The sequence below is a fragment of the Perna viridis genome, chromosome 15, assembly GCF_037379345.1.
Source record: "Perna viridis isolate PV_CMFRI_1.1 ecotype Kerala chromosome 15, ASM3737934v1, whole genome shotgun sequence".
Lineage (NCBI taxonomy): Eukaryota > Metazoa > Mollusca > Bivalvia > Mytilida > Mytilidae > Perna > Perna viridis.
In genome coordinates, this window is record NC_142459.1 from 3,778,853 (window position 1) to 3,804,275 (window position 25,423).

General features: G+C 34.9%; 1 protein-coding gene across 3 annotated transcripts in view; it reads left to right on the plus strand.

The window, feature by feature from the left end:
* LOC148596556 (FMRFamide receptor-like) overlaps positions 1–12,560 on the plus strand; it is a 36,386-nt gene extending 23,826 nt beyond the window's left edge. For all 3 annotated transcript variants that reach the window (XM_088564154.1, XM_088564156.1, XM_088564155.1), the window contains exons 2-3: positions 8,346–8,406; positions 11,118–12,560. In XM_088564154.1, the coding sequence (XP_088420280.1) occupies positions 8,346–8,406; positions 11,118–12,088 (1,032 nt within the window). In that variant the 3' untranslated portion in view covers positions 12,089–12,560. The remainder of the gene's footprint in view (positions 1–8,345; positions 8,407–11,117) is intronic.
* Positions 12,561–25,423: the final 12,863 nt, after the last annotated feature.

Below are 25,423 nucleotides of genomic sequence, written 5' to 3' on the forward strand. Positions count from 1 at the left end.
ATGATTGAAGTACATGTGAAGTTATTCAAGAATTTAGTACAGGTGAAGTTATTCAAGAATTTAGTACAGGTGAAGTTATTCAATGATTAAGAACAGGTGAAGTTATTTAGTGATTAAGTTTTGTTTGTTTGTTGGGGTTTAACGCCCGAGCAGCAATATTTCAGCTATATTCAGGCGATGAACATGAAGTGGATGATATAATGAACATGACATGATGATGAAATTAAAAAGGGATGGGACACAAGGATAATGGGGTCGACAATTTTTGATTGCCATCGGAAATAGGGAGAGGAGGGTAGGGTCGGGCAATTTAGCCTCCTGTGGCGGAGCCCTATGGTTCCTACTCCGGGAAAATACCATAGGTAGGGTTCTTTAACGTGCGAAGAACGTGGCATCTTTCCCAACACGGTGCACCACTATGGTTTGTGGTCAAGTTTTCCGTATTATAGCCTGACAACCCCAGCATGTAACATACCAGGGGTACCCCATTCCACCACCTGGGGCTCACAATCCAGTTGCTCTGTGGGCAGAGCGCCCTAGCCCCCGGCTGCAGGCCTATTGTTTTGACACCCGGACCTGCTCGGGGCTTCAATAGTTTAGTACAGATGGGGATATTCAATACCCGTGGAGTTATTCAATGATTAAGTACATGTGAAGTTATTCAATAGGTGGAGTTATTCAATGATTAAGTACATGTGAAGTTATTCAATAGGTCGAGTTATTCAAAAATTTAGTACAGGTGAAATTATTCAGTGATTTAGTACAGGTTGCGTTATTCAATAATTTAGTTACAGACCAAGCAAATGATTTGGTGTACTGTAATATAATGTAGCGACTGATTGAAAGGAGAAAGGGCGATTAAGTGTCTTATTGACCAGAAATTTAAATAAATATCAATCGTAATGTGTTGAATAATTTAATTGTGAATTTGACTTGATTCCGTCACAAATAAGAAAACATAACGATTTTTAATAATTCAATAAAATTGCATTGAAAAACCAGAAAATTTACTAGAAGTTTACCAATATACAGATGGTCTGTCAATTTTTTTTCTTTTTGGTCACTTTCTTGTCATATTTTTTGCAAGGAAATGGTGTCCACACCCACGAAACAACTTCATTATCAGGGAATACGTTCATTATTACATAGATTATCAAATGTGAAAATATAAAGTTGTTTCTTGCGTGTGGACAGTTTTCTGAACGTAAATATGTCCGAAAAAAAAAAACAACAAAATTTACCATTCTCAGCAATTTTTGTTAAATAACGTATAATTATGGCACCATTATGACGTCATTACAATGAACTAATGCCACAAATTACAATTTCTCCTTGCATATTATATTATATTATACTTTATTATGAGCATTGTTTATTTATTACAACAAACTTGATATTTTAGGCAATATTCTAAGCTTAATACCCCTGAACCTTTGAAACAAAAATGGTTGGACACGAGCTATTGGTCCTATTTGAAAAAAGGTAAACCTAAAAATCAAAGAGACAAAGAACAAACAGACAATAAAAAACAACAGTATATATTTACAATATCCCTGACTTATATAATACACACCTTCCTTTGCAAAAAGGATCGCCCCTGTTCCAGGTATTCCATTCCAATTACTCCAAGGGAATGTCCTCCTAAGACTGAAAATCTAAACCCTCCAAATTTGGTTCTAATGTTCTGTTTTTTGTTTTGTTTTTTGTTTGTTTGTATTTTTTGTCAGTTAAGCTCAGTTTGTTTTGTTTTGTTTTTTATTATTTTGCTTGTGCCCCTCCACATATTCTGAACTCAGTGAATAAATTCTATACATTATGCAATACCTGAACAGTATATAACATAGCGACAGATGGTAGAATCGTTATTGACAACCAATTACAAAATGCATACAAGTGTCCTGAAATTATTGTTAAGTACTATTTCTTCGTGCGTCAACCAACTTAATGGCTAATAGACATGTTTGCTATATACCAAACACTACTGGTGTGACATGACTGGCATATAGAAGTGATAAGATCACATGGCGTCAGAAATTACCTTTATCTTAGAGAGTTCTCTGTTCCGGCGTAATGACGAAGAATTAGCGGCAGAGGAAAAAAGCTTGATGTTACCGACATTTATAGTTTATCTCTGACGAGTTGATGGTTAAGTAAATTCGACATATTTTTCGCTCTTAAGTGAGAAAATTGCGTTCTTAAGATGTCTTATGTTTAAACTGGTGTATTTTCAAATTCTTAGCTACAGCACTAACAGATTGGTTGGTACAGGTAGATCAGCTAAAACGTGTACTCCAGTCTCCTAATTCGCCTCAAGTCAACACAAATGTGTTGTATTCATGTCAAAACTGTTACTACAATTCCGACAATAGAATTTTAGTCTATTCAAAGTGTTATCAGTAGACAAAATATATCATATTATAAACAGAGGAGTAAATAGCCTATTCTATTTGTAAAAGTGGTATACCGAGCGTTGAATATTTTCACGTGTCAATACTCCCTTTCGTCAATATTTAAAAGTTTGTTTTACCCATAGTAATCATAGTGTATCGCTCTATGTGATATAAATGCAGTCAACAATCATGGTAATAACACATACGCACTTATGGACAAATAAAATTCATTGAAGAAACAGTTCTACATCTGTACAGATATATACATGTTTCGACAGTCGTCGTGAATTCTGACCTGGAAATAATAAAAAGTAGAATTTGAAGAATTGTCATTGAGGAACGGACTTATTTCTACTCATCTACTCAAATATTGCCATGTTGTGATGGTAATATCTCGACCTATGGAGAAATGCGAAACCTTCAACCAATCCATCTGAATCACATACCAGTGCGTCATTCCCAACATAAAAAGCTTCTTTTTCTTTTCGCAGCACTAATAACATTTCGTCGATTATAGAGGACGAAGTTCCAACAACGGTACATGTAATCAATACGAACTTGACCAATAACCTCAGAAGCACTGAGTCCGATTTCAGTTTGACAAGAACCCTGTTATACAGAATAAGAATACACAACAATTGTGCAAAGGCATAAACATATTTATATATTCAAATTTGTTTTCTTACAGATATAAGGCTAATTTTTTTTCTTGAATACGCAAATAGAGTCATTAATGTTTAATAAAGTAAAGTATTGAACAGGTGTCCTACTACTTAAAATATTTTCAGTTTCCTTTTTGTGCTCTTTACTATAATTTTGTGATCATGACGCTTCATTTTTCACATTTTATCATCATAAATAATAATGTATCCTGACAAATAATCTCATGTACAGGAAACAAGTGGTGTTTTGTTTTATTTTCTTTATTTTTTTATGACACAAAGCACTCTGTCACTGAGTTCATTACTTTCGAAATACCTTTATGGATGTCCTGAGACAAATTTAAATAAACACTATTCTAACATTCAATGTTATAGAAAATGCACTAGAATATCGAACGCCAAATTAACATATTAAAAAAATTGATCACAATTCTATTAATTTGAAGGGTCAGTTGATATATCTACTGTGTAAATAGGAACAAATAAGTGGATTTATACTTCAAAGAAATTATTTGGTTTAATCTACAAGGGAATTAAAAATTCATGTAGGTTCAATTCATCTTATTATAATAAGATGGATACAATTGAATTAAACCTAGGTCCAATTCATTCGAAGATAGGTTTAATTCATTTGAAGGTAGGTTGTTTAAATTGAACCTATGTACACTGTTTACTTATATTTTAATTTGGCTTCCACATCATTAATCAACATTAACTTGATTTTGAATAAAGTTGACGTTTAGTTTTGAAAAGAGAATTTTAACGCATTTATATCTTCGGACTTTGTTGTCATCTGTATGAAATCTCATTTCTAAATTCCTCTTGTGCGTATCGTTTACAACCGCACAAGACAAGCAGCTGTTGGCATGTCATGTGAGAATTATCGTCTCAAAATGGTTGCTGACCACAAACTGTTTCTCTGGAAGTCAACACAGAGAGATAATATTTTCCCAGACACGCGCAGAACATTGTCATCATTCAATTATCCGCAACAAAAATAATCACTGTAATAAATCGTGTCTTTGTCCTAACCTTCTTATGACAAATCTAATTTCTTTTGTTCCCACAAATCTAATCATTGTTTATATTACGGCGCTTTACCATGGAAATCTTTACACGTAAATATGAAAGTCTCCATTTCTGGACAGTATTAAAATTGAATTAATAAATAGCGAAATAATTGTCTATCGGCGACATTCTTGGTATGAAAGCTAATCTAGGTCAGAAATCTGTTAAAAATACAAAAACGTTGTTACCACTTCTTTCCTTTCTGTTTTTTATTTATTTTATTTTATTTTTTTTTGCATAAAAGGGCTTTCATTTTACTCAGAACTCAATCCGGCCTCTTTATGCAAATTAGCAAAGTTCAAAATGAACAACTTTCAGATATGTAATGAGTAGAGTTCATGCCTTGTGATTCTTTTTTTTTCTCATCCAGTATAGAAGGATTTATAAGTTGGCGAAGTGATATGTAAATAATCAGGAAGCGGTTATAGGTCCGCGGAAGGAGATTGTGAATAATTATAAACCTTTACGATTGCATGTTAAACCATTACAATATAGACCTTGTAAACAATCAGAAAGACAGCAATCAGCATATTTCAGGAGTGGATACAGAAATTTTCCAGACGGGAAATTGGCACATACTGTCGCGATTAATGCCGTACATTTTAGGGGGTTCTTGTTTTTTCTTAAACAACAATTGGTTGCTGTGAAGGTACTTTTATTCGTGGATACCAATTTTCGTGGTTTAGGGAAAAATATAAGTTCGTGGATTCTTGATTTCGTGGATCTGAAACTTGGGAACAAATTTCATGGTTTACCAGACCCTCGAAAACCACGAAAATTGATACCCCACAAACAATAACACTTTCACATTAAGTTAAATCCCAATACATTTCAGCTTTGTTTGTTATTTACAGTTATTACAAGATAAAATGTTATTGACACTAAGTTTGTTGGGGTTTAACGCCCGATCAGCAATATTTCAGCTATATTCAGGCGATGAACATGAAGTGGATGATACAATGAACATGAAATGATGAAATTAAAATGGGATGGGACACAAGGATAATGGGATCGACAAATTTTGATTGCCACCGGAAATAGGGAGAGGTGGGTAGGGTTGGGCAATTTAGCCTCCTATGGCGGAGCCCTATGGTTCCTACTCCGGGAGAATACCACAGTAGGGTTCTTTAACGTGCGAGGAACGTGGCATCTTTCCCAACACGGTGCACCACTATGGTTTGCGGTCAGGTTTTCCGTATTATAGCCTGACAACCCTAGCATGTTACATGCCAGGGGTTACCCATTCCACCACCTGGGGCACACAACCCAGTTGCTCTGTGGGCGGAGCACCCTAGCCCCCGGCTAGGTTTCTTGAGCACTATTCAGTCGCCTTTTACGACAAGCTTAGCGGCTGCAGGCCTATTCAGTTGACACCCGGACCTGCACGGGTCTATTGACACTGAGACAATTTCAATTTAAACATTTTAAGCGGAAATCTTAAATTAAATTCTAAAATTATTAGAGACGAAAACTGAATTACCACTTTATATAGTATACCAATTAATAATACAAAAAATCTCATAAAAGCTTGTTTTTTTTTTAATCGTGTGGATTATAAAATCGTTAAAGTACATAGAAAGAAAATATATTTCAAAATATTTTAGTTGAAAATCCATTTATTAGTTAAAACATTCGTGTTTTCCTAGCGTGTATATTCTTCTCAAATGGTTATTGTAATATATATTGAATCGGAATGCTACACAGTTTTACTTCAAAATATTCTTTTGTTTGTTTAATGTTTAACGTCCGAGCAGCAATATTTCAGCTATATTCAGACGATGAACATGAAATTAATGATAAAATGAACATGAAATGATGATGAAATGAAAAAGGGATGGGACAAAAGGACAATGGGGTCGATAAATTTTGTTTTCCATTGGAAATAGGGAGAGGTGGGTAGGGTCGGGCAATTTAACCTCCTGTGGCGGAGCCCTATGGTTCCTACTCCGGGAGAATACCACAGTAGGGTTCTTTAACGTGCGAGGAACGTGGCATCTTTCCCAACACGGTGCACCACTATGGTTTGCGGTCAGGTTTTCCGTATTTCATGTTTGTTTGTTTGTTTGTTGGGGTTTAACGTCCGAGCAGCAATATTTCAACTATATTCAGACAATGAACATGAAATGGATGATAGAATGAACATGAAACGAAAAAAAAGGATGGGTCACAAGGATAATAGGGTCGACAAATTTTGATTGCCACTGGAAAAAGGGGGAATGGGTAAGGTAGGGCAATTTAGCCTCCTGTAGCGGAGCGCAAAGGTTCATACTCCTATCGAATACCACAGCAGGGTTCTTTAACGTGCGAGGAACGTGGCATCTTTCCCCACACGGTGCACCACTATGGTTTGCGGTCAGGTTTTCCGTATTATAGCCTCACAACCCCAGCATGTAACACGCCAGGGGTACCCCATTCCACCACCTGGGGCACATATCCCAGTTGCTCTGTGGGCAGAGCGCCTAGCCCCCGGCTAGGTTTCTGAGCACTATTTAGTCGCCTTATACGACAAGCTTAGCGCTGCCGCAGGCCTATTCTTTTAACACCCGGACCTGCACGGGCGTCCGTATTTCAAAATATTCTTTTAACCCATTACCAATTTTTAAGTGATGTATAAAATATTCGGTGCTGGCCTGGTGCTTCCCTTTCGGTCAAGGTTAATAACAAAAGCTCCCTTTTGCGATATTGGTTTAGCGTACTTCTAGGATACAATGTATTTTTGATCTTGAACTTCCTATATAAGTAGTTGGTTCTAATCCGGCTTGGTTAGAGGTTACACCTTTAACCACGTGTACAACATACCGAAATGTGCAATATCTATAAAATTGGTATTTTGCATTAAGATACATCAAAATGCAAGTACATGGCTAATATCACAAAACATACAATACACCATACAAAGATGATGCTTTCAATATATACGTTTTCAGCATCAAAAGATAGTATTAACCTCTGATCGATATAGACCTTAATATCGCAGTTCTATTGACTGTTTTATAAACTCATTACGCTTCGTTTTCCCACCAGACAAGTAGTACTAAATGTAATTGATTATAAGAGCAGTTCTCTTTGTAATCATTGTTATATTTTGACAAGAAATCTGTAAGCGACGGCTCAATGGTGATACCCCCGCCTTTTCAGCACACAGGGAGATGTCATAAACGAGTGCGAAAACACATTCCACTATTCAGTATACCCATATAAAGCATAGTATGAAATATCAATATCCTGCGGTAATTTTAACGAAAGAATATGGACTATGTTATGGACTATAATTGAGTGTACAAGTGTTTGTAAAGATCAGGCAAATGGAAAACATCTTACGCTCGCATATCAAAAGCCCACTGATCTGCAAATATCGCCTTATTATACGATTTTTATTTAGAAAGAAAAACTCTATTTGATCTCTGCATCTCTGGATAAGTCTGAACGTTTTTATTGGGATGTCACAAAATATTATTTTTCGATGAAATAGTCCTATGGCTATTTCCAGTGTTTATGTAAGTATACGATTTCACTGAAAGTTCAAGTAAATGTTTTATGTTTTTAGTTTAAGTGAATGCTTTATGTTTTCTGTTTAAGTGAATGTTTTCTGTTTAAGTGAATGTTTTGTTTTTAGTTTAAGTGAATGTTTTCTGTTTAAGTGAATGTTTTGTTTTTAGTTTAAGTGAATGTTTTCTGTTTAAGTGAATGTTTTGTTTTTAGTTTAAGTGAATGTTTTCTGTTTAAGTGAATGTTTTCTGTTTTCTGTTTAAGTGAATGTTTTATGTTTTCTGTTTAAGTGAATGTTTATGTTTTAATATTATCACACAGGACGCAATAATAATACAAATACCAGAAAACATCATATTTTCTCTTATCATTAGATGTAGATTAAGCATTTTCGTTGCTCTGTTTAAAAATACGTGTAACACGGATTTTGAAGTGCTTTGAAATAATTTATTACCAAGATTGTTTATGATAGAACAATATGAATAGAAAAAAATGCTGGGTAAAAGTGCTCTTTTTTAGATATAAGTATTTGAATAAATTGGCGGGATAAAAAATTCTCTGGAATTTCCTTAGGTTCTGCTATGAAATGAATAAAACCAGAGGAGTCCGAAAATCTGACAAAAATGACTGAACATGAGCAGCGATCATCCTTAAACACAAATAACATTTACTTCTTATTTTGCCAAGTTGTTCTTGAGGTCATTATTTTATACTTATTTGTATTATCTCTTCACAGGAAAACACCAAACTGATGAACATGGAATTTAACTCCACAAATGAGACATTAAACGCAATTGGTAAGTTGAAAAGTCTCGTAAAGTGCCATTAAAATGCATTAAAGAATCTACATTTTAATAAGAAATCTTAAATTAATCGGCTATCTTGGTCGTTTGCGTTTGAAAAGTTCCGATCACCGACTCTCAATATAATTAATTGTCGATATATGTAAGAATTAGACAGTGAGTATAAAAAAATACAATTTCGAAAGTTTAATTTGACTATTTGCTCCATAAAAATCAAAGAAAAAAAGACGTGATTTTCCACATCATTTTGGTGAACTGACTAATAGTTCCATTGCAATGCACTGACAACGAACATTTCAAGGGCAGATAACTCTTCAAAAACCTCATGTTTCTAACATTCTATTAAAGAAATTCCGAGCAAATCCATTGATGCAGATATAAAATAACGGTCTTTTCATATAGATGACGCATCCATGACAGAAGTTATATCGTCAGATTGGTGTGTTTGCATTTTTCTGTTTTTCCCATTTTGCCTCATGATTACAATTACAGTGTAATTGTGCGTATAAAAATATTGAGTGTTCTAAACCTCAATTAGCGTAGATATATCAGCCTTACAAGCGCAGCACGCATTTCAAGTGACATTGGTTAAACGTACTTGACTTGACCTTTTAGGACTTAAATAATTTGCTTTTTCGCCACAGAAACTTCAAAAGGCCATAAAACGAAGAAAAACTGCTATTTTCGACTAAATTATGTATATGTAATCTTTTGTTCGATTTAATTGTCCTCTTCCCATGTTCTTGTTTTATTGTATATTGCCTTCTTCCAATTTTTCATACAAGGACACTGATGTTTCTTATTTCATATCAGAAGAGTTAGATATTCTTATTGATTAAACATGGTCATATAGTATTCAATAATTTGTTATAAAATGTCTGGGAATAATACCCGGGTCATTATCACATAAGAATGCCCTCTTTAGATTCTTCAATGAAATAAAAATAAAAGTTGCGTATGTAAAGGGCATTTTCGATAAATCGACTACCTTTGGGAAGTGGCATCGCCTTCAACATTGGTAATGTTCTCGCCTGCGGCTCAGAGCATTATCAACGTTTCAGGCAATATCATTGTCCAATGGGTATGCAGTAAATTTATAATGATAATGCCCTATTTATTAAAAGCACAAAGTGTATATTTTTTTTCAGAAAATTGTCATTCAGTTGGAACAATAGTCTGGTGTCTTGAGTCAGGATACCAACGCGTCTTATTCGGAACAATAGTCCTCTTTCCATGTCGCTATTTTTTTATTCGAATACAATCCTCAGTATTGAGAACGGCGATAGTCTCAATAACGTTTGTAAACGGCTAAAAAAGAAGAAACCAGCACAGAATGTTTCCTTGGTCAAAAAGATCGAATTCTTAAGTATTTTCATTTGCGAAAAGGTTATACTATGAAAGTCTATATCGAGTTTTAACTTAGTTCATTAATATTGGCATTTTTTCCTGGTGTCTTGAGTCTGGATAACGTGTATTGTTTCGGAACAATAGTCTTCTCATTTTTCCTGGTGGCTTGAAACAGGATAACAACGTGTCTTATTTCGGAACAATAATTTTCTCGTTTTCCTGGTGTCTTGAGTCAGGATAACGTGTCTTATTTCGGAACAATAGTTTCTCATTTTTCCTGGTGTCTTGAGTCCATATAACGTGTATTATTTCGGAACAATAGTCTTCTCATTTTTCCTGGTGGCTTGAATCAGGATAGCCCCGTGCATGTCCGGGTGTTAAAAGAATAAGCCTGCAGCAGCGCTAAGCTTGTCGTAAAATGCGACTAAATAGTGCTCAGAACCCTAGCCGGGGGCTAGGGCGCTCTACCCACAGATAACAACGTGTCTTATTCGGAACAATAGTCATTTTATGTTTCCTGGTGTCTTGAGTCAGGATAACGTGTCTTATTCCGGAACAATAGTCTTCTCATTTTTCCTGGTGTCTTGAGTCAGGATAACAACGTGTCTTATTCGGATCAATAGACTTCTCATTTTTCCTGGTGTCTTGAGTTAGGATAACCTGTCTTATTCGGAACAATAGTCTTCTCATTTTTCCTGGTGGTTTGAATCAGGATACCAACGTGTCTTATTGGGAACAATAGTCTTTTTTGCACGCTTTGCAATATTCATCTTTGTTAAAAACACATAGATGTTTTCAAAAATTATATAAAAAGAATAAAATTAATACAATCCACACCATAAACATGCGTATTGCTTTGTAAGAATCTATCACAGTCCTTATCGCATATGAAGTTCTCCTATATGTAGTCGGAACATTTTTTTAAGGAATAGTCTTTATAAAAATCATACAGGAGGTGATTCATGCAAAACCCACCAAATTAACTTTTATTTCTTGTTCTGTAACAGTTACCGATCACATAACCAGTCTTAGTTTTCCGTTTGGTTGTTGTGCTTTTTAGATAAAAATATATATATATATATATATACATGAATTTGGCACTTTGCAAGAGTTATTGTTCTTGATTTTGTTTGATTTGGTTGATTTTAGTGGGTAATAAATGTATGATTTTCTCAAAGAAGCAGATCTGAGTACAGAAATAATTAACGTTATGTGAATGTATAGCATATTTAGACCGAAAAGCATCATTTGTTTGATGGGTTTTTCTACACCACGAATCTTTTTACCTTTGCCCGTGTCTAAATTTTATATGGACTGGTATTTAATTCATCAGTGACGTGTTCCTTTCTCTGTTTTAGGCCGTCAACCTGAACGTTGGGGATGGTGGATACAGCAGATTATCACACCATTTATAGTTCTGATTGGGATCAGTGGAAACATTATATCGTTCATGTTAATGAAGACCAAATCACTGCGCAAGAAATCTTATAGCCACTTTTTATGTGCCCTCGCCGTGTTTGACAGTCTCTGCCTGATAGACCGCCAGATATTCTTGATACACAAAATATACACGGAAGAGAAAGGGGTTGACGGAATATTTACCCACTATAGTGACCTTAGCTGTCAGATATACAGTTTCTGTCAACACGTCTGTATGCTAATGTCCTCTTGGCTTATTGTTGGTATGGCTGCCGAGAGGGTTGTAGCCATGTGTTTACCCTTCAGGAAAACGTTGCTTCGTACACAAACAGGGGCGATAATTATGATCATATCAACTTTAGTACTGATGTGTTTGACGCAAATATTTCGTTTTATCATGGTTAAAAACAAGGGTGGAAAATGTGGTGGCGACGAGGAAAGACATCCAGAGTATATCAATCTCCATATCTATTTTTACCAATTTACCCTCGTTTTGACATTGCCATTTCTCATTGTATTGGTATGTAATGGACTGGTGATCTACCAGATCTATCGAGTCAGAAAGGCCGCTACTAACACAAGGTCTAGAGTACTGGAACGGTCACATAAAACAACGTTAATGCTATTGGCAATTTCAATCACCTATCTTATTACAATGCTGCCACTTGTTGTCATAGCATTTGCTTTTCATGTTTCCTTGAAAACAATGAATGTAGACTTATTTATCTCATTAATACCTGTCATGGATTTAGTATCTGTCGTATCGTATTGTAACTATGGTGTAAACTTCTTTATCTACATTCTCTCTGGACGATCGTTCAGATTGGAACTAAAAAGAGTATTCAGGCGCGAACGATTCCATAGTATGTCTTCAACTAGAACCAGGGAGGAGGTTCTCAAACTACAATGAGATTTTAAAAAAAAAATCGATCGATAAACGGGATTTTCAAAAATACAATAATGTTTCATAACATTTTCAAAATCGAACGATAGATGGGGTTACAAATATTATCATTAATATTATTGTCATTATTGTACATGTATGCCTTGGAATGGTATACTGGATTCTCCAAGTACAGCACCGCAGAACAACATTCTTAAAATCGAAGTACAGACAAGGATTTTAAATTACAGTGACAATATATATTATTTTTCTTTTTCAAAATCGAAAGAAATCAGAATAATTAACATGCTAACAGTGTTTACATTTTACTTCAAGAATTATTGACATGATCCAGCGGGGACATTGCACTTCCAGAATTTCTTGACTTGTAACAGCAGAGATATTTAACTTAATTCAAAATGGACTGGTTTTTAAGTTACAGTGGTCCATACAAAGCTTTTGCGTGTCTATTAAATAAACAATATTATTACAAGATAAACGATTTCATAATATTTCAATGCATATAAGGAACTGGAAACATTATGAGACTAACGAACATTTCCGCCAGTTCCGAAAATAATATAAAATTTGTTTCTATACTCTTCTACTCTCGATTAATATCAGCTGCCCAAAAATAGGATTCCTGTTCTATTCAAAGAGAATTAAATTGTTTATATTTCGACAGGTTACTATTGTAACTGAAATAGTAGTTAATAAGAGGTTGGACTTATTTGGTCACTTGATTATATAGCGTCGTCTACACGTCTGATACGAAAACAGTTTGTAGGTTGGTATTGCCTGCCATATGGTGTTTGTCTTTGACTTATATTTCACAACTCAGATACCACTGTTACTTATTCAATCAACACCGGGTCACTGCAAGGTTCAATAAACACAAATACTAACAGCTAAAATATACCATATGACACATGGATTTAAAGTGTAGAAAGATAGAAACACTATCTTAAATGACATAATCCCATATATGAAAAATAAATAAACAACATTCATGAAATACCTGAATACAAAACTGCCTATACACAAAACAACTAATTTTGAAAATTAAAATATATGACACAGCGAAGTACTCCATAGCCTTTTTGAAAGCTTATGATAAACTTTTACTGTTATTGTCTTTATATTGCGAACAATATCATTTTTGAAAAAAATTAATTGCTAGTTTAGTTTTTATGTGACATGTTTAATGGCATAGAAGTAGTGGAGTCAGAGTGTCATACACCCCGTCTGTCAGTGACACTATATCATCGATAGATGTTAGCAATACATCTTGGTTGCACGGAGACTTTAACAGAGAAGAAAGAGATTTAAGCTCGCTATCAAAAGGTTAATCAAGGGAACCAGTAATCAAAGGGCAAATATGGGGAACCAGTACTTAAAGGGTAAATAATGGGAACCAGTAATAAAAGAATATATAATTTCTATGGTTCTGACGATACGGGAAAGAAAAGTAAATGATTCGGACTCCTCTAAAAACTGGAAGCATGTACAAATAACCAATCTAAAACATGCAAAGAAACAGAAGTAAATGAGCAACCCGAACTCTTAAAAACTATAGGAGCATACATTAGATCAAGGCACATTTATTCTTCCCATTTTACTCACTATAATGAACATAGGGGAAATAGCATTTGATTTCTTATAGAATCCTATATTGCCATGGATATCATGTTTTGTTTTGGTATCTGTCCTGAATTTGAAGTTTATCTATTTATTTATTTGTAAAATGCCCTCTTATAACTACGATTGAGTTGACAAAAGCAATTCGATGCAAAAATACGGATGAAGATAAAATAAAACCTGTCATTTTAGAAGTAGCTCTGTCCCGATTAAAATAGCAAAAAAATGAGATGACACAATGTAGTACTTTACAAGCAAATACAGTGACACCTGTCTAAACTGCACCCTAAAAGCCGAAAACATGTCTAAACCAATCCTTGAAACAGAAAACCTATCTAACCGAACCGTGAAGGCAGAAAACATGTCCAAAGCGAACTGCGAAAACAAAACCTGTCTAAACCAAACAATACACGCCAAAAACCTGTATAAACCGAACCATAAAATACCATGAACCTGTCTAAACCGAAGCATTAGTCGAAAACCTGTTTAAACCGAACAGTGAAACATAAAACCTGTCTAAACCGAACCATAAAGGTCACAAATCGTATGAATCAAACCGTGAAAACAGAAATCATGTTTAAACCGAACCATGAAACAGGAAACCTGTCTAAACCGAACCATAAAGGCCAAAAACCTGTCTGAATGGAACCATAAAACAGAAAAACTGTCTAAACCGAACCTCAAAGTGCCGAAAACCTGTGAATAGAACCTTGAAAACAGTAAACCTGTCATAACTGAACCATAAAGATCGAAAACCTGTCTTAACCGAACCATGAAACAGAAAACCTGTTTACACCGAACCATTAAACCGGAAACCTGTATAAACCAGACACGTTTTAATTTTTATTCATATCAATTTAAATGTAGTTTGAATAAATTTTGAGTCGGATAGACAGGTTTCACTGTACACAGTATTGATGAAGTAAAAGTAAAAGCTTGATGCATTTGAACTTCACCAAAAATGTTTTGCAGATTGTGTCAAATTCACATCTAACGCATTTATTGTGCATTTGCTCCAGAATAAGTATTCAGACACTGTATAGACAGAATTCACAACTATATAATAATATACATTAATGGAGAAGTGAATGGTTAGAAAGTAAAAGATCTGTTTTAAATGATGCTCGAATAAATTCTAGTATACAGTTTTCTGTGAGAAAAAAATTGTGAGAGACTTCAAACATTAAGTAATTTGATCCTATAAAGAAATCGACTTCTTTAAATAATTTCTACTGCACTGTACGTATGGAATAGTTTCTAGGTTAAACCATAGAAGCAGTTATACAATTGTTGTAAAAAAATCTTCGTAAATATTAAATAAATACAAAGTACTAAAAAAAATAATTGTTTTTTTTTCAAAACTTTGCGTACTGAACCCTATATATACCCTATCGGATAAATTCTATCACCGAGTATAAGTAGATTAATAATGTCAAGCGTCTTAACCTGATACTAATTTATTTGACCTAATACCTTATAAAGTTGTTTCGAGAGATTCCTTTATTCTTTAACGAATCCTTGACAACGTAAAAAACGTAAAGCCACGCGAAATTATTGTCATTTGCATTGTTAATCCCCTTTCAGACAGCTCAGTACGTTACTGTGTAATACTGATGCAGTATGGAGACTTCGGTCGGATTATCATTTATTTTGAGCATCTTCGTGTTTTTTTTTATAAAACAGAAAGAAAAATTGACAGAAGATTCTACACAAAAAAATTTTCATTTTGATTTACATAGCACAGCTTGATATGACCACATCATTCAAACTTGATTTTAATTGTGATATAGCATAAGATTCTAAAAGAATGAAAGTGTTTTTTATCGACAACATATTTGTCCAGTGTGGTGGACACGTTTATCAACAAACGGTCTGCATTCCAATGGGAACAAATCGTTCTCTTCTACTCGCAGACATATTCCTATACTCTTACGAGGCTGACTTTATAGCTGATCTGATCCAAAGGAAGGAACATCGTTTAGCCAGATTCTTTGATCTCAGTTTCCGTATATAGAGGACGTATTATTGTTAAACAGTCCTCGTTTTTGGTGATTTTATTTTATACCCCAAACATCTTGAGTTTAAAAATACTACAGAGACTGTAAAGTCGGCCTCGCATCTTGACCTACAGCCTCTGTACACTTAGCGATCGATGGGAAAGGAAACCTATTGGCCAATCTATACGACAAACTCAATGATTTTTCAATTTGGATTGTCAACTTTCCTTTCATCTGTGGCAACATTCCTTTAGCACCTGCGTAAGAAGTTTTCATAATTATCATAACTCATACGTTATGCCAGAGCTTGCCGTAACTCGGCAGACTTCTTACAATTAGGCTTCTTCTGGAACTGGGTTATGATTGAAGTCATCACTACAGAAGTTTTAAGGTCGTTATCATGAACTCTTGGATCATTACGGTATATCCATCTGCATCATGACAACCGATTTGTTTAACGTTTTATGAGCAACTCTCACCCCGTGCAGGTCCGGGTGTTAAAAGAATAGGCCTGCAGCAGCGCTAAGCTTGTCGTATAAGGCGACTAAATAGTGCTCAGAAACCTAGCCGGGGGCTAGGCGCTCTGCCCACAGAGCAACTGGGATGTGTGCCCCAGGTGGTGGAATGGGGTACCACTGGCGTGTTACATGCTGGGGTTGTCAGGCTATAATACGGAAAACCTTACCGCAAACCATAGTGGTGCACCGTGTTGGGAAAGATGCCACGTTCCTCGCACGTTAAAGAACCCTGCTGTGGTATTCGATAGGAGTAGGAGGCTAAATTGCCCGACCTTACCCACCCCCCTTTTTCCAGTGGCAATCAAAATTTGTGGACCCTATTATCCTTGTGACCCATCCTTTTTTTTTCATTTCATGTTCATTTTATCATCCATTTCATGTTCATTGTCTGAATATAGCTGAAATATTGCTGCTCGGACGTTAAACCCCAACAAACAAACAAACATATGAGCAACTCAGTGGGTGTTTCTAGAAAAGCAAAGGACACTTATCCTACCGGTATACCTGGTCCATTCACCCAGTTTTAAGTGGAGTCATTTACTTTTGTTTCTTTGTACATATTATTTTGGTTATTTTATGATTTTGTTGTGTGTTTGTTTTTCCTATCTGGTTTGTCCCTCGGTTGCGTTCTTTTGATATCCACTAGAATCTTGGTTCCATTGATTACTCTTTCACTAAAGCTTTTTATAAACTACAAAAAGAAAACACTTCTCTGGGCACTTTTCAGCCCCCGGACCTTATTCCTGAATGACTAAGGTCATAAATCGAAAATTTAATTCTTTTTTGACATTCGTGATATATTGGGGTATAATAATGTCATAGTTACCTAAATTTAATGTAATGCTTATTTTTGGTGTTTTTTTTTTACTTTAACTCCAAAACAGTCGGACACTAACCCCTAAAATCAATACGTAACTTCCTGTTGTGGTTTGTAACCTTGTAACGTTTGTCGAGTTCAACTACTAATATTCAAGTTGTCTACGGACGACGACAACGACAACAGCACCATACGACCGCATTTTCCCCCTTTTTGTTTTTGCTTTCAGAATAAAAAATTGATTATAAATAAGTATTGTATTTTAAAATTAAAGGGTTTCCGTATTTCAAAATTCATTAAAATTGTCGAAAACATGACTTCTGCACTTCAAAACCCATTAAAACTGACGTAAAACAGGACTTGCGTATTCCAAAACCCATTAAAAATTGCCTTAAAAACGACTTCTGTGTTTAAAAAAAGACCCATTAAAAACTGTTGTTAAACGTTATAAGAAGTTATTAAGTGTCAGTCACTGTAAGAATGAGGTAGTTAGTGGAACATGGTATAAAAAACCATCATTTTGATAGTATAATTTGACTATTTGCACCATCAGAATTAAGGAAAACAGATAAGATTGTCCATATCATGCTGGACCATTGAATTACATTTTCTTTGAAATGCACTGAAAATGAACATCTCTGACAGGGAGATGATGAATTGAGCGACATTTTGCATTTTTTTAATTTGAGCGACATGATCTTTTCAGCGACAAAACACATATAAATTGAGCGACTTTTTATTTTTTAAATTCAGCGACATTTACCTGAGAAAAATACTTATTACCTCTTCCGTTAGTCAGTGTCCCCTGCTCACCACGGGGAGGTGTTGTGTCTCTGTATCTTTCTTTCTTCTTCCTTTTCATGGTTATGCTCATTACGTCCATCCAATATCATCAAATCCGTTAAATCTGTCTTGCATCGGGCTTTGCATTTGGCTTTTATACATCTCCAAAGATGTGTGGCACTATATGATTTGTCAAGCCTATACTTAAATCCATCAACAACTATACCTTCTTTCCCTCGATTCGTTGTGTACTTCTCAATCTCCATTTTAAATGTATTTCACTAATTTATTTTTGTCTTTATTTATTGTCGTTTAATCTTTTGAGTGATATTCAGATGGGAAAAAGTACTGGTCGATTCACCGAAGTTGAACTAATACATTCGAGAAAGGGCTAGTTTTGACCAGTGCGAACTGGTGGACCGTTTATGTGAATTTTATGTACATCTGTATTTAATCAATTAAAAAATATGTCGCTGAATTTATATGCCGTTTTTATATTTTGTATTGATTTGATGTCGCTCAAATGATATACGCAATTACTCAAAAAGCGTCGCTCAAAAGATAGCCGCTGAAAAGACAATGTCGCTCAATTTATACGCACCCCTCTGACATCCCATCACGGTCACTTCGTTCAATTAAAGAAAGCCATTTCTACAAATTCCGCACAACTTTTATTCTGATGTGTGTGAAAATAAACTTCATTAGAAAGATATTGGTTGAATAAATAAAGAATCAGTGGCATTTCCTTAAACTTAATTTAACATTTAATGAGAAAATGTAAATCAAGTCCTTACTGTTGTAAAACAATGCAAATATTGTTTGGTTCTGCATTTTGACTGAGAATCCAAGGCGCGGTGGATGATAGCAATCCTGCTAAGAAACTAATTGTATACATTTAAGATGCTTATTTAATCGATTCAGCGTGTTGCATTTTAGAGAATGTTCGTGTATTTTACATTGGTTCCCTTGATTAATCTTACTGTAATACCAAAAGGAAATGAATCATTGTCACCGTAAACAAACAATAAAAAGAGAAGGAAAACCCGAATATAAAGTTGTCATACAAATACATGTATGTATTAACAACCATACAGCCTTCTACTAGAAATCATTAACAGTTACCTTAATGGTAGTCTTAACATTTATCTCAACGATTTTAATCCTCATTTTGTTCTGGGATATTATTCAGTCGGTGCACCGGACGCACATTTTAATGTAACAAATTTATACTAGGACTTTTACCCTACCGGAGCAGTGGATTCTTCAACTGATCTGCATAGACAATCATCCTTAAGTTACTGGCCATTTACCTCAAAGTACATCCTATAAATACGTCCTATAAATGCATCCTACTACAGCATAATGTAAGTACATCCTGTAAGTGCGCCCTGTAAGTACATCATGTAAGTGCTGCCTGTAAGTGCACCATGTAAGTACATTATGCAAGTGCTGTCTGTAAGTGCACCCATTTAAGTAGCTCCGTGCAGGTCCGGGTGTTAAAAGAATAGGCCTGCAGCAGCGCTAAGCTTGTCGTATAAGGCGACTAAATAGTGCTCAGAACCCTAGCCGGGGGCTAGGCGCTCTGCCCACAGAGCAACTGGGATGTGTGCCCCAGGTGGTGGAATGGGGTACCCCTGGCGTGTTACATGCTGGGGTTGTCAGGCTATAATACGGAAAACCTGACCGCAAACCATAGTGGTGCACCGTGTTGGGAAAGATGCCACGTTCCTCGCACGTTAAAGAACCCTGCTGTGGTATTCGATAGGAGTAGGAACCTTTGCGCTCCGCCACAGGAGGCTAAATTGCCCGACCTTACCCATCCCCCCCTTTTTCCAGTGGCAGTCAAGATCGGTTGACCCTATTATCCTTGTGACCCATCCTTTTTTTTCATTTCATGTTCATTTTATCATCCATTTCATGTTCATTGTCTGAATATAGCTGAAATATTGCTGCTCGGACGTTAAACCCCAACACACAAACAAAACAAACCCATTTAAGTACATTATGCAAGTGCTGTCTGTAAGTGCACCCATGTAAGTACTTATGTAAGTGCACCCTGTAAGTAAACCCTAAAAGTCCACACCCCTGTAAGTGCACCCATTTAAGTACATTATATAAGTGCACCCTGTAATTGCACCCGTGTAAGTACATCCTGTAAGTGCACCCATGTAAGTACATCCCTTAATTGAGTACAGCATATAAGTGCAACGTTTGAGCACTTAACAAACGCATGTGTCCTACCGATATGCTTAACACTTCTGGAAAACCACTTGACTTTTATTACCCTAATGATTAACACTTCCCTGTCAGTCACCTCTCTCTTATTGTTATCAATTATTTCTTCCATTCTTATCCGGTGATTTACAATGTATGTGACTTTTTAAAATTTCTGCAAGAGCTATCCCGCTATTTTACATATTCCGAGTATTCTACAGATTTAACTGATTCTTGTTCAGCCTATTTCAGATTCAAAATATTTTGTCCACTCTCTATGGTAAAATTAAGATTTTACGATGTTAGCTAAAGCTCGCATGTTGAAAATCGTATTTTTACCATCTCGAGTGGAGAAATAATTTAACCAACTCATTAGTGAAGCAGAATCTTTATTTACATTATTTAAAATAAATAAAAATATTTTTTAAGTTCTTCTAGAAGTATCGAGATAATCTAGTTTTGGGTGTTTCGGGGTAATACAAAAAAAATTCCTGAGGTATACAAAGCGGTAGACATTATAATTACTTACCAACTTTTCAACTCCGATTACGCAGTGTCGAAAATTCATTCCCGAAAATCCAGTGGCAAAAAAATGCATCTGGTTCTTTTGGATCTTTTTCATATTTTAGAAGCATTTCTGTTCAAGGTGCATTATTCGTCCACTCATTTCTTCTTTTGTTTCATTGTGTTGTAGATTTTGTGTATAATGTATTTTTTTTTTATTATTATTTTTTGATTTGCGATAATTTCATTATTGTAAAAACAATTTAAATTAGGTACATAATTAAAAACAAATCTGTCACAAGAACAAAAGATTAAATTGTTATTTAATACATAAAAAGTTGTTTGTAGGATGTCAATTAGTTTGTTCGCCTTGAAGATGATAGCTAAGTAATATCTATAATTTTTCAAACCAGGCTCCTGGCCAATGTTGAAAGTAACAAAACTCTGGGTTATTCGAATAATCCTAGGCGTAGAGTTTGAAAAAAGATATATATTTATATAAAATGTGTCTGTCGCGTTGTTTTTGTTTTTTGCTTGTGACAATGATTTGGTTTTGAAAACAGCATCGACCATATTCTCCTTAAACAAACCGTAGACAGGTTTAAAGAGAATTTGATTTTAAAAAATATATGATATATTAACAGTCGAAACATAGAAAGATAATCAGAAAACTATATAGTTCAATGAATAAGTAAGCAAATTTTATTGAGCATTGTATTCATAAAATTAGATTGAGAGCATAATAAATATAAAAAAAACATCCCAAAACAAAATTTGGGATTCGAGTTTGACCCCTTTGTGTAAAATGTTTAAAACTGGTTCACAGTCTGACTAGTTTTAAGTGAATCTTTAAAACCAAACAAATTAGGCCTTGGTGAGTTGTTGTCACTTAGACATATTCACCATATCCATTCTTGTTATATATCTGGTCAGGTTGTTTAGATTTCTATAGAAGTAAAAAACCACAAAGACCTTTGATTCGTAAATAAGCATAAATACTACTAACAGGGGCGGATTATGTATTTTAGATCAGGTGCGTAAATAGATTCATATGTCGAGCGTTGTTTTGTCCTCTATAAAACAACGGAGAATAATGCAGAGATTTAATAAAAACTCTACTTATTGCTCGAAGAAAATACTTCAAGTTTAATTTCAAATATAATCACAAGGCGAATTTAAATAAATGTTCATATTATCTTAGAATTTTGCATACGTTGCAGACATTTCGAACTTGGAGAAACAAAACTCTCGAGAGTCCAAAAACTTTAATCATTCAGATAACCGGAAGCGGAAGTTTCGTCAAGCCATAAGTCTCACGCGGTGTACATTGAATATCTCAGCATTCTGAAGCCGAATTAAAAAAGCTTGAATTAAGTCATTCCCACATTTAGCAGACGAAACATTGCAAAAGATAAGTCACTTAAATTTTGAGAGGTTCAAATATGCGTCCGAAGCGACAGTTTTAAACACTTCACACACTGGGGTTACTTGCCGAACTTGAAATTATTCCCCAAAACCAGTCGGCTTTTCTGGCTGACCAAAAATTATACAACATTACCTTAATAAAACTCAACGGAAGAGTAAACAGGAGAAAAAAGAACAGATGAAACGCAACAAATGTACCATTGTACAACTTTTACGAAAATAGTAATTACATGTACTTACAGAGGTTGATGTGTGATCAAGCACGGTACGTGGAATAAATACAAAATCATCTCAATGGACCGTAAAAATCCAAAGTTCAAACTGGAAAAAGACTACAAACAACCCAGCCACAGTACGTCATTGTAAAAAAAAAATACAAAAAAAAATATACTATTCTGAAAACAGATGTTCTTTTGACATGATATATCGTCAATCCTTGGGGAAGGTGTGTTTTTATTTGTAGTTCAGTTGAATGAAATTACATTTGCTTAAGCAGAAAATCTATCCTATATTATTTTGATAGAAATAGTAAAATTTTATGGTTAAAGTGGCTATTTTGCGAGGTTAAAAATCCAGAGTCTACACATTTAATACACGTAAACAAAACAACACGAGAAAACACTCTCCAGGATTATCAAATACTTTTCCGGACTCAATGAATAATATCTTCTACATAATAATTAGATCCTTTCAGGTTATATGAAATCCTAGAACCCGTCAAAGCTCGTTTTTACCTGAATAAGTGCACTAAATGCCGTATAAGTGTCAGTACATGCAGGCGGAAGTCAAGAAAATAAAAAGGAAGGAAAAAAAACATAAGGAACGAATTGGAATTTATCACCAAATCGATAAATGTGTATCCATAAAAAGCACGTGACATACAATGTATCCTGCGTTGAACAGTATGTGTACTTTCGGGAAAACTGATTTTTTAATAAAAGCGCAAGACATGATATAGTAGTAAGTTAATATAATAGTCAACGATTAAAAAAAAACTATAAATGAAAATAAAATGCATGTTATAAGTTCTAAAGTGAAACAACTGTTTTCGGAGTTTGTATACGGTATTATTTGACACGATTTCACGTGTGAGTAATTTATACAACTATGTGTAAAAATAACACTCCTTATAAAATGCAAAGACTACTACTAGCAGATGTCAGTCATGGTACAGAAAAAAAAACAAACAATTTTTTTACGTATTTGTACGAAACTATAGTCCTTTCTGAACATAGATCTGTCTTTTTATATCGCCCCTAAAAGCAACCAAATCAAGAACTATTATAACTCTTGCACAGTGCCCATTTCATAATATCTCGAAGTCGCAACAACCGAATTTTAACTAGTATATTGGCTGTTATACAGTACCTGTTTCTGAATAAGAATTAAAACCAATTAAATGTTTTTTACATGTATAAATCATCCATAGAAACTGTGTCCTAATTCGTCACGTATTAACAGTGTAGAAAACAATCATTGTATGTAATATCTGTGTACTGTACAAATCGCCTTGACCGAATTCGTACATTCAGTACTTCTTATAGACGCTAGGGAATTATCCATTATATCGAGTTTTTTGTTAGCTCTGCAATGAATTTTGATCTGAACTTTTACAGCCGCAAACAAATGATAGAACTACTGTATAAACATGGTTTAACGCTGTAAACCACCGACAGAGACAATTAACTTTACACGGGAAGTCATAAAGACGGAGTTCGCAAGTTAATAATTGTTTTATAAACAGACTATAAAGTATTTCTAATGACGTTATGTCATATGCGACTGAACACCGGTTTGGAAAACATTTTGTTCCTTGTTTACATTTGATTATATGGTGTTAATTTATAGGGCTGCAGTGTCCAAGATGGCGTTAAATGACGACCTAGATTATGACTTTCATCGAGTTTGCAATACAACGTACTGAAACAACTCTGAATAAGAAATTACCCGTGCAGGTCTGGGTTTCAAAAGAACAGGCCTGCAGCAGCGCTAAGCTTCTCGTAAAAGGCGAATAAATAGTGCTCAGTAACCTAGCCGGGGGCTAGGGCGCTCTATCTACAGAGCAACTGGGATGTGTGCCGCACTTGGTGGAATGGGATACCCCTGGCGTGTTACATGCTTGGGTTGTCAGGCTATAATGAAGAAAACCTTACCGCAAACCATAGTGGTGCACCGTGTTGGGAAAGATGCCACGTTCCTCGCACGTTAAAGAACCCTGCTGTGATATTCGATAGGAGTAGGAACCTTTGCGCTCCGCCACAGGAGGCTATATTGCCCGACCCTACACATCCCTCCCTTTTTCTTGTGGCAATCAAAATTTGTTGATCCTATTATCTTTGTGTCCCAACCCTTTTTTCATTTCATTATCATTATTTCATGTTCATTTTATCATCCATTTCATGTTCATCGCCTGAATATAGCTGAAATATTGCTGCTCGGACGTTAAACTCCAACAATCAATCAATCCGAATAAGAAACACATTCTGGTTGGTGATATTGTGGCCGACAACTTAATTTTAATGCTAACATCCATTACGTATTATAAGTCAAAATGATTTAAACGTTAATTGGTGTGTTGTCAAGCAGGTGTCAAATAGGGATAGTCTAACGAGCTGCTGCTGGTAATAATTCAACTTTTACAATTTAAAAGGGCATCAGTGACATGGGTTTGTTGTTAAAAGAATATAAAAGTTAGTCTTAACAAATAATATTTCAGTTAAAAACTTGCGTAACATTTCCGCCACTTTAAACCTTGTCAACTTTTATATCTACTTTTGGACATATGTCGAATGGAAATCTGAGGGAATTTTATGGTAAATTGTATATTGATGAATTACCCACAATGCAAATGCAAGTTAATAGCTTAGTGTATTGTAATACTTCACTGTAATTAGTACCGGTTGGTCCAGAGATTTTCAAGGAAAAGTGAAACATGGGATCTCCCTTACAACCGTATACATATATTAATATTTTGTTTAAATTAATTTCCTTCTTGAGTTTTATTTCTCAGATGTAACCAAGGGAACATTTTTTTGGTATTTAATAAAAAATGGAATTGGACATTTATGATGATTGCTCATATATACAAATGAGTATTTGGGCAATATTGCATGTAACATTTCCAGAGACAAAATATTTTTTTCATATAAATTTCACAGAAATCGAGCTGTAATGTATTTGTGACAGTCCATATAAATTTCATATAAACTTTCAAATGAAGATTATGTGAAGACGACATCATATAAAATACTCGGATTAAATTTCATGTAAATTTCACATGAAAATCGTGTGAAGATGATATCATACTCAGGTTAAATTTCATGTAAATTTGACGTGAAAATCGTGTGAAGATGATATCGTATAAAATACTCAGATTAAATTTCATGTAAATTTCTCTTGAAAATCGTGTGAACATGATATCATATAAAATACTCAGATTAAATTTCATGTGAATTTCACATGAAGC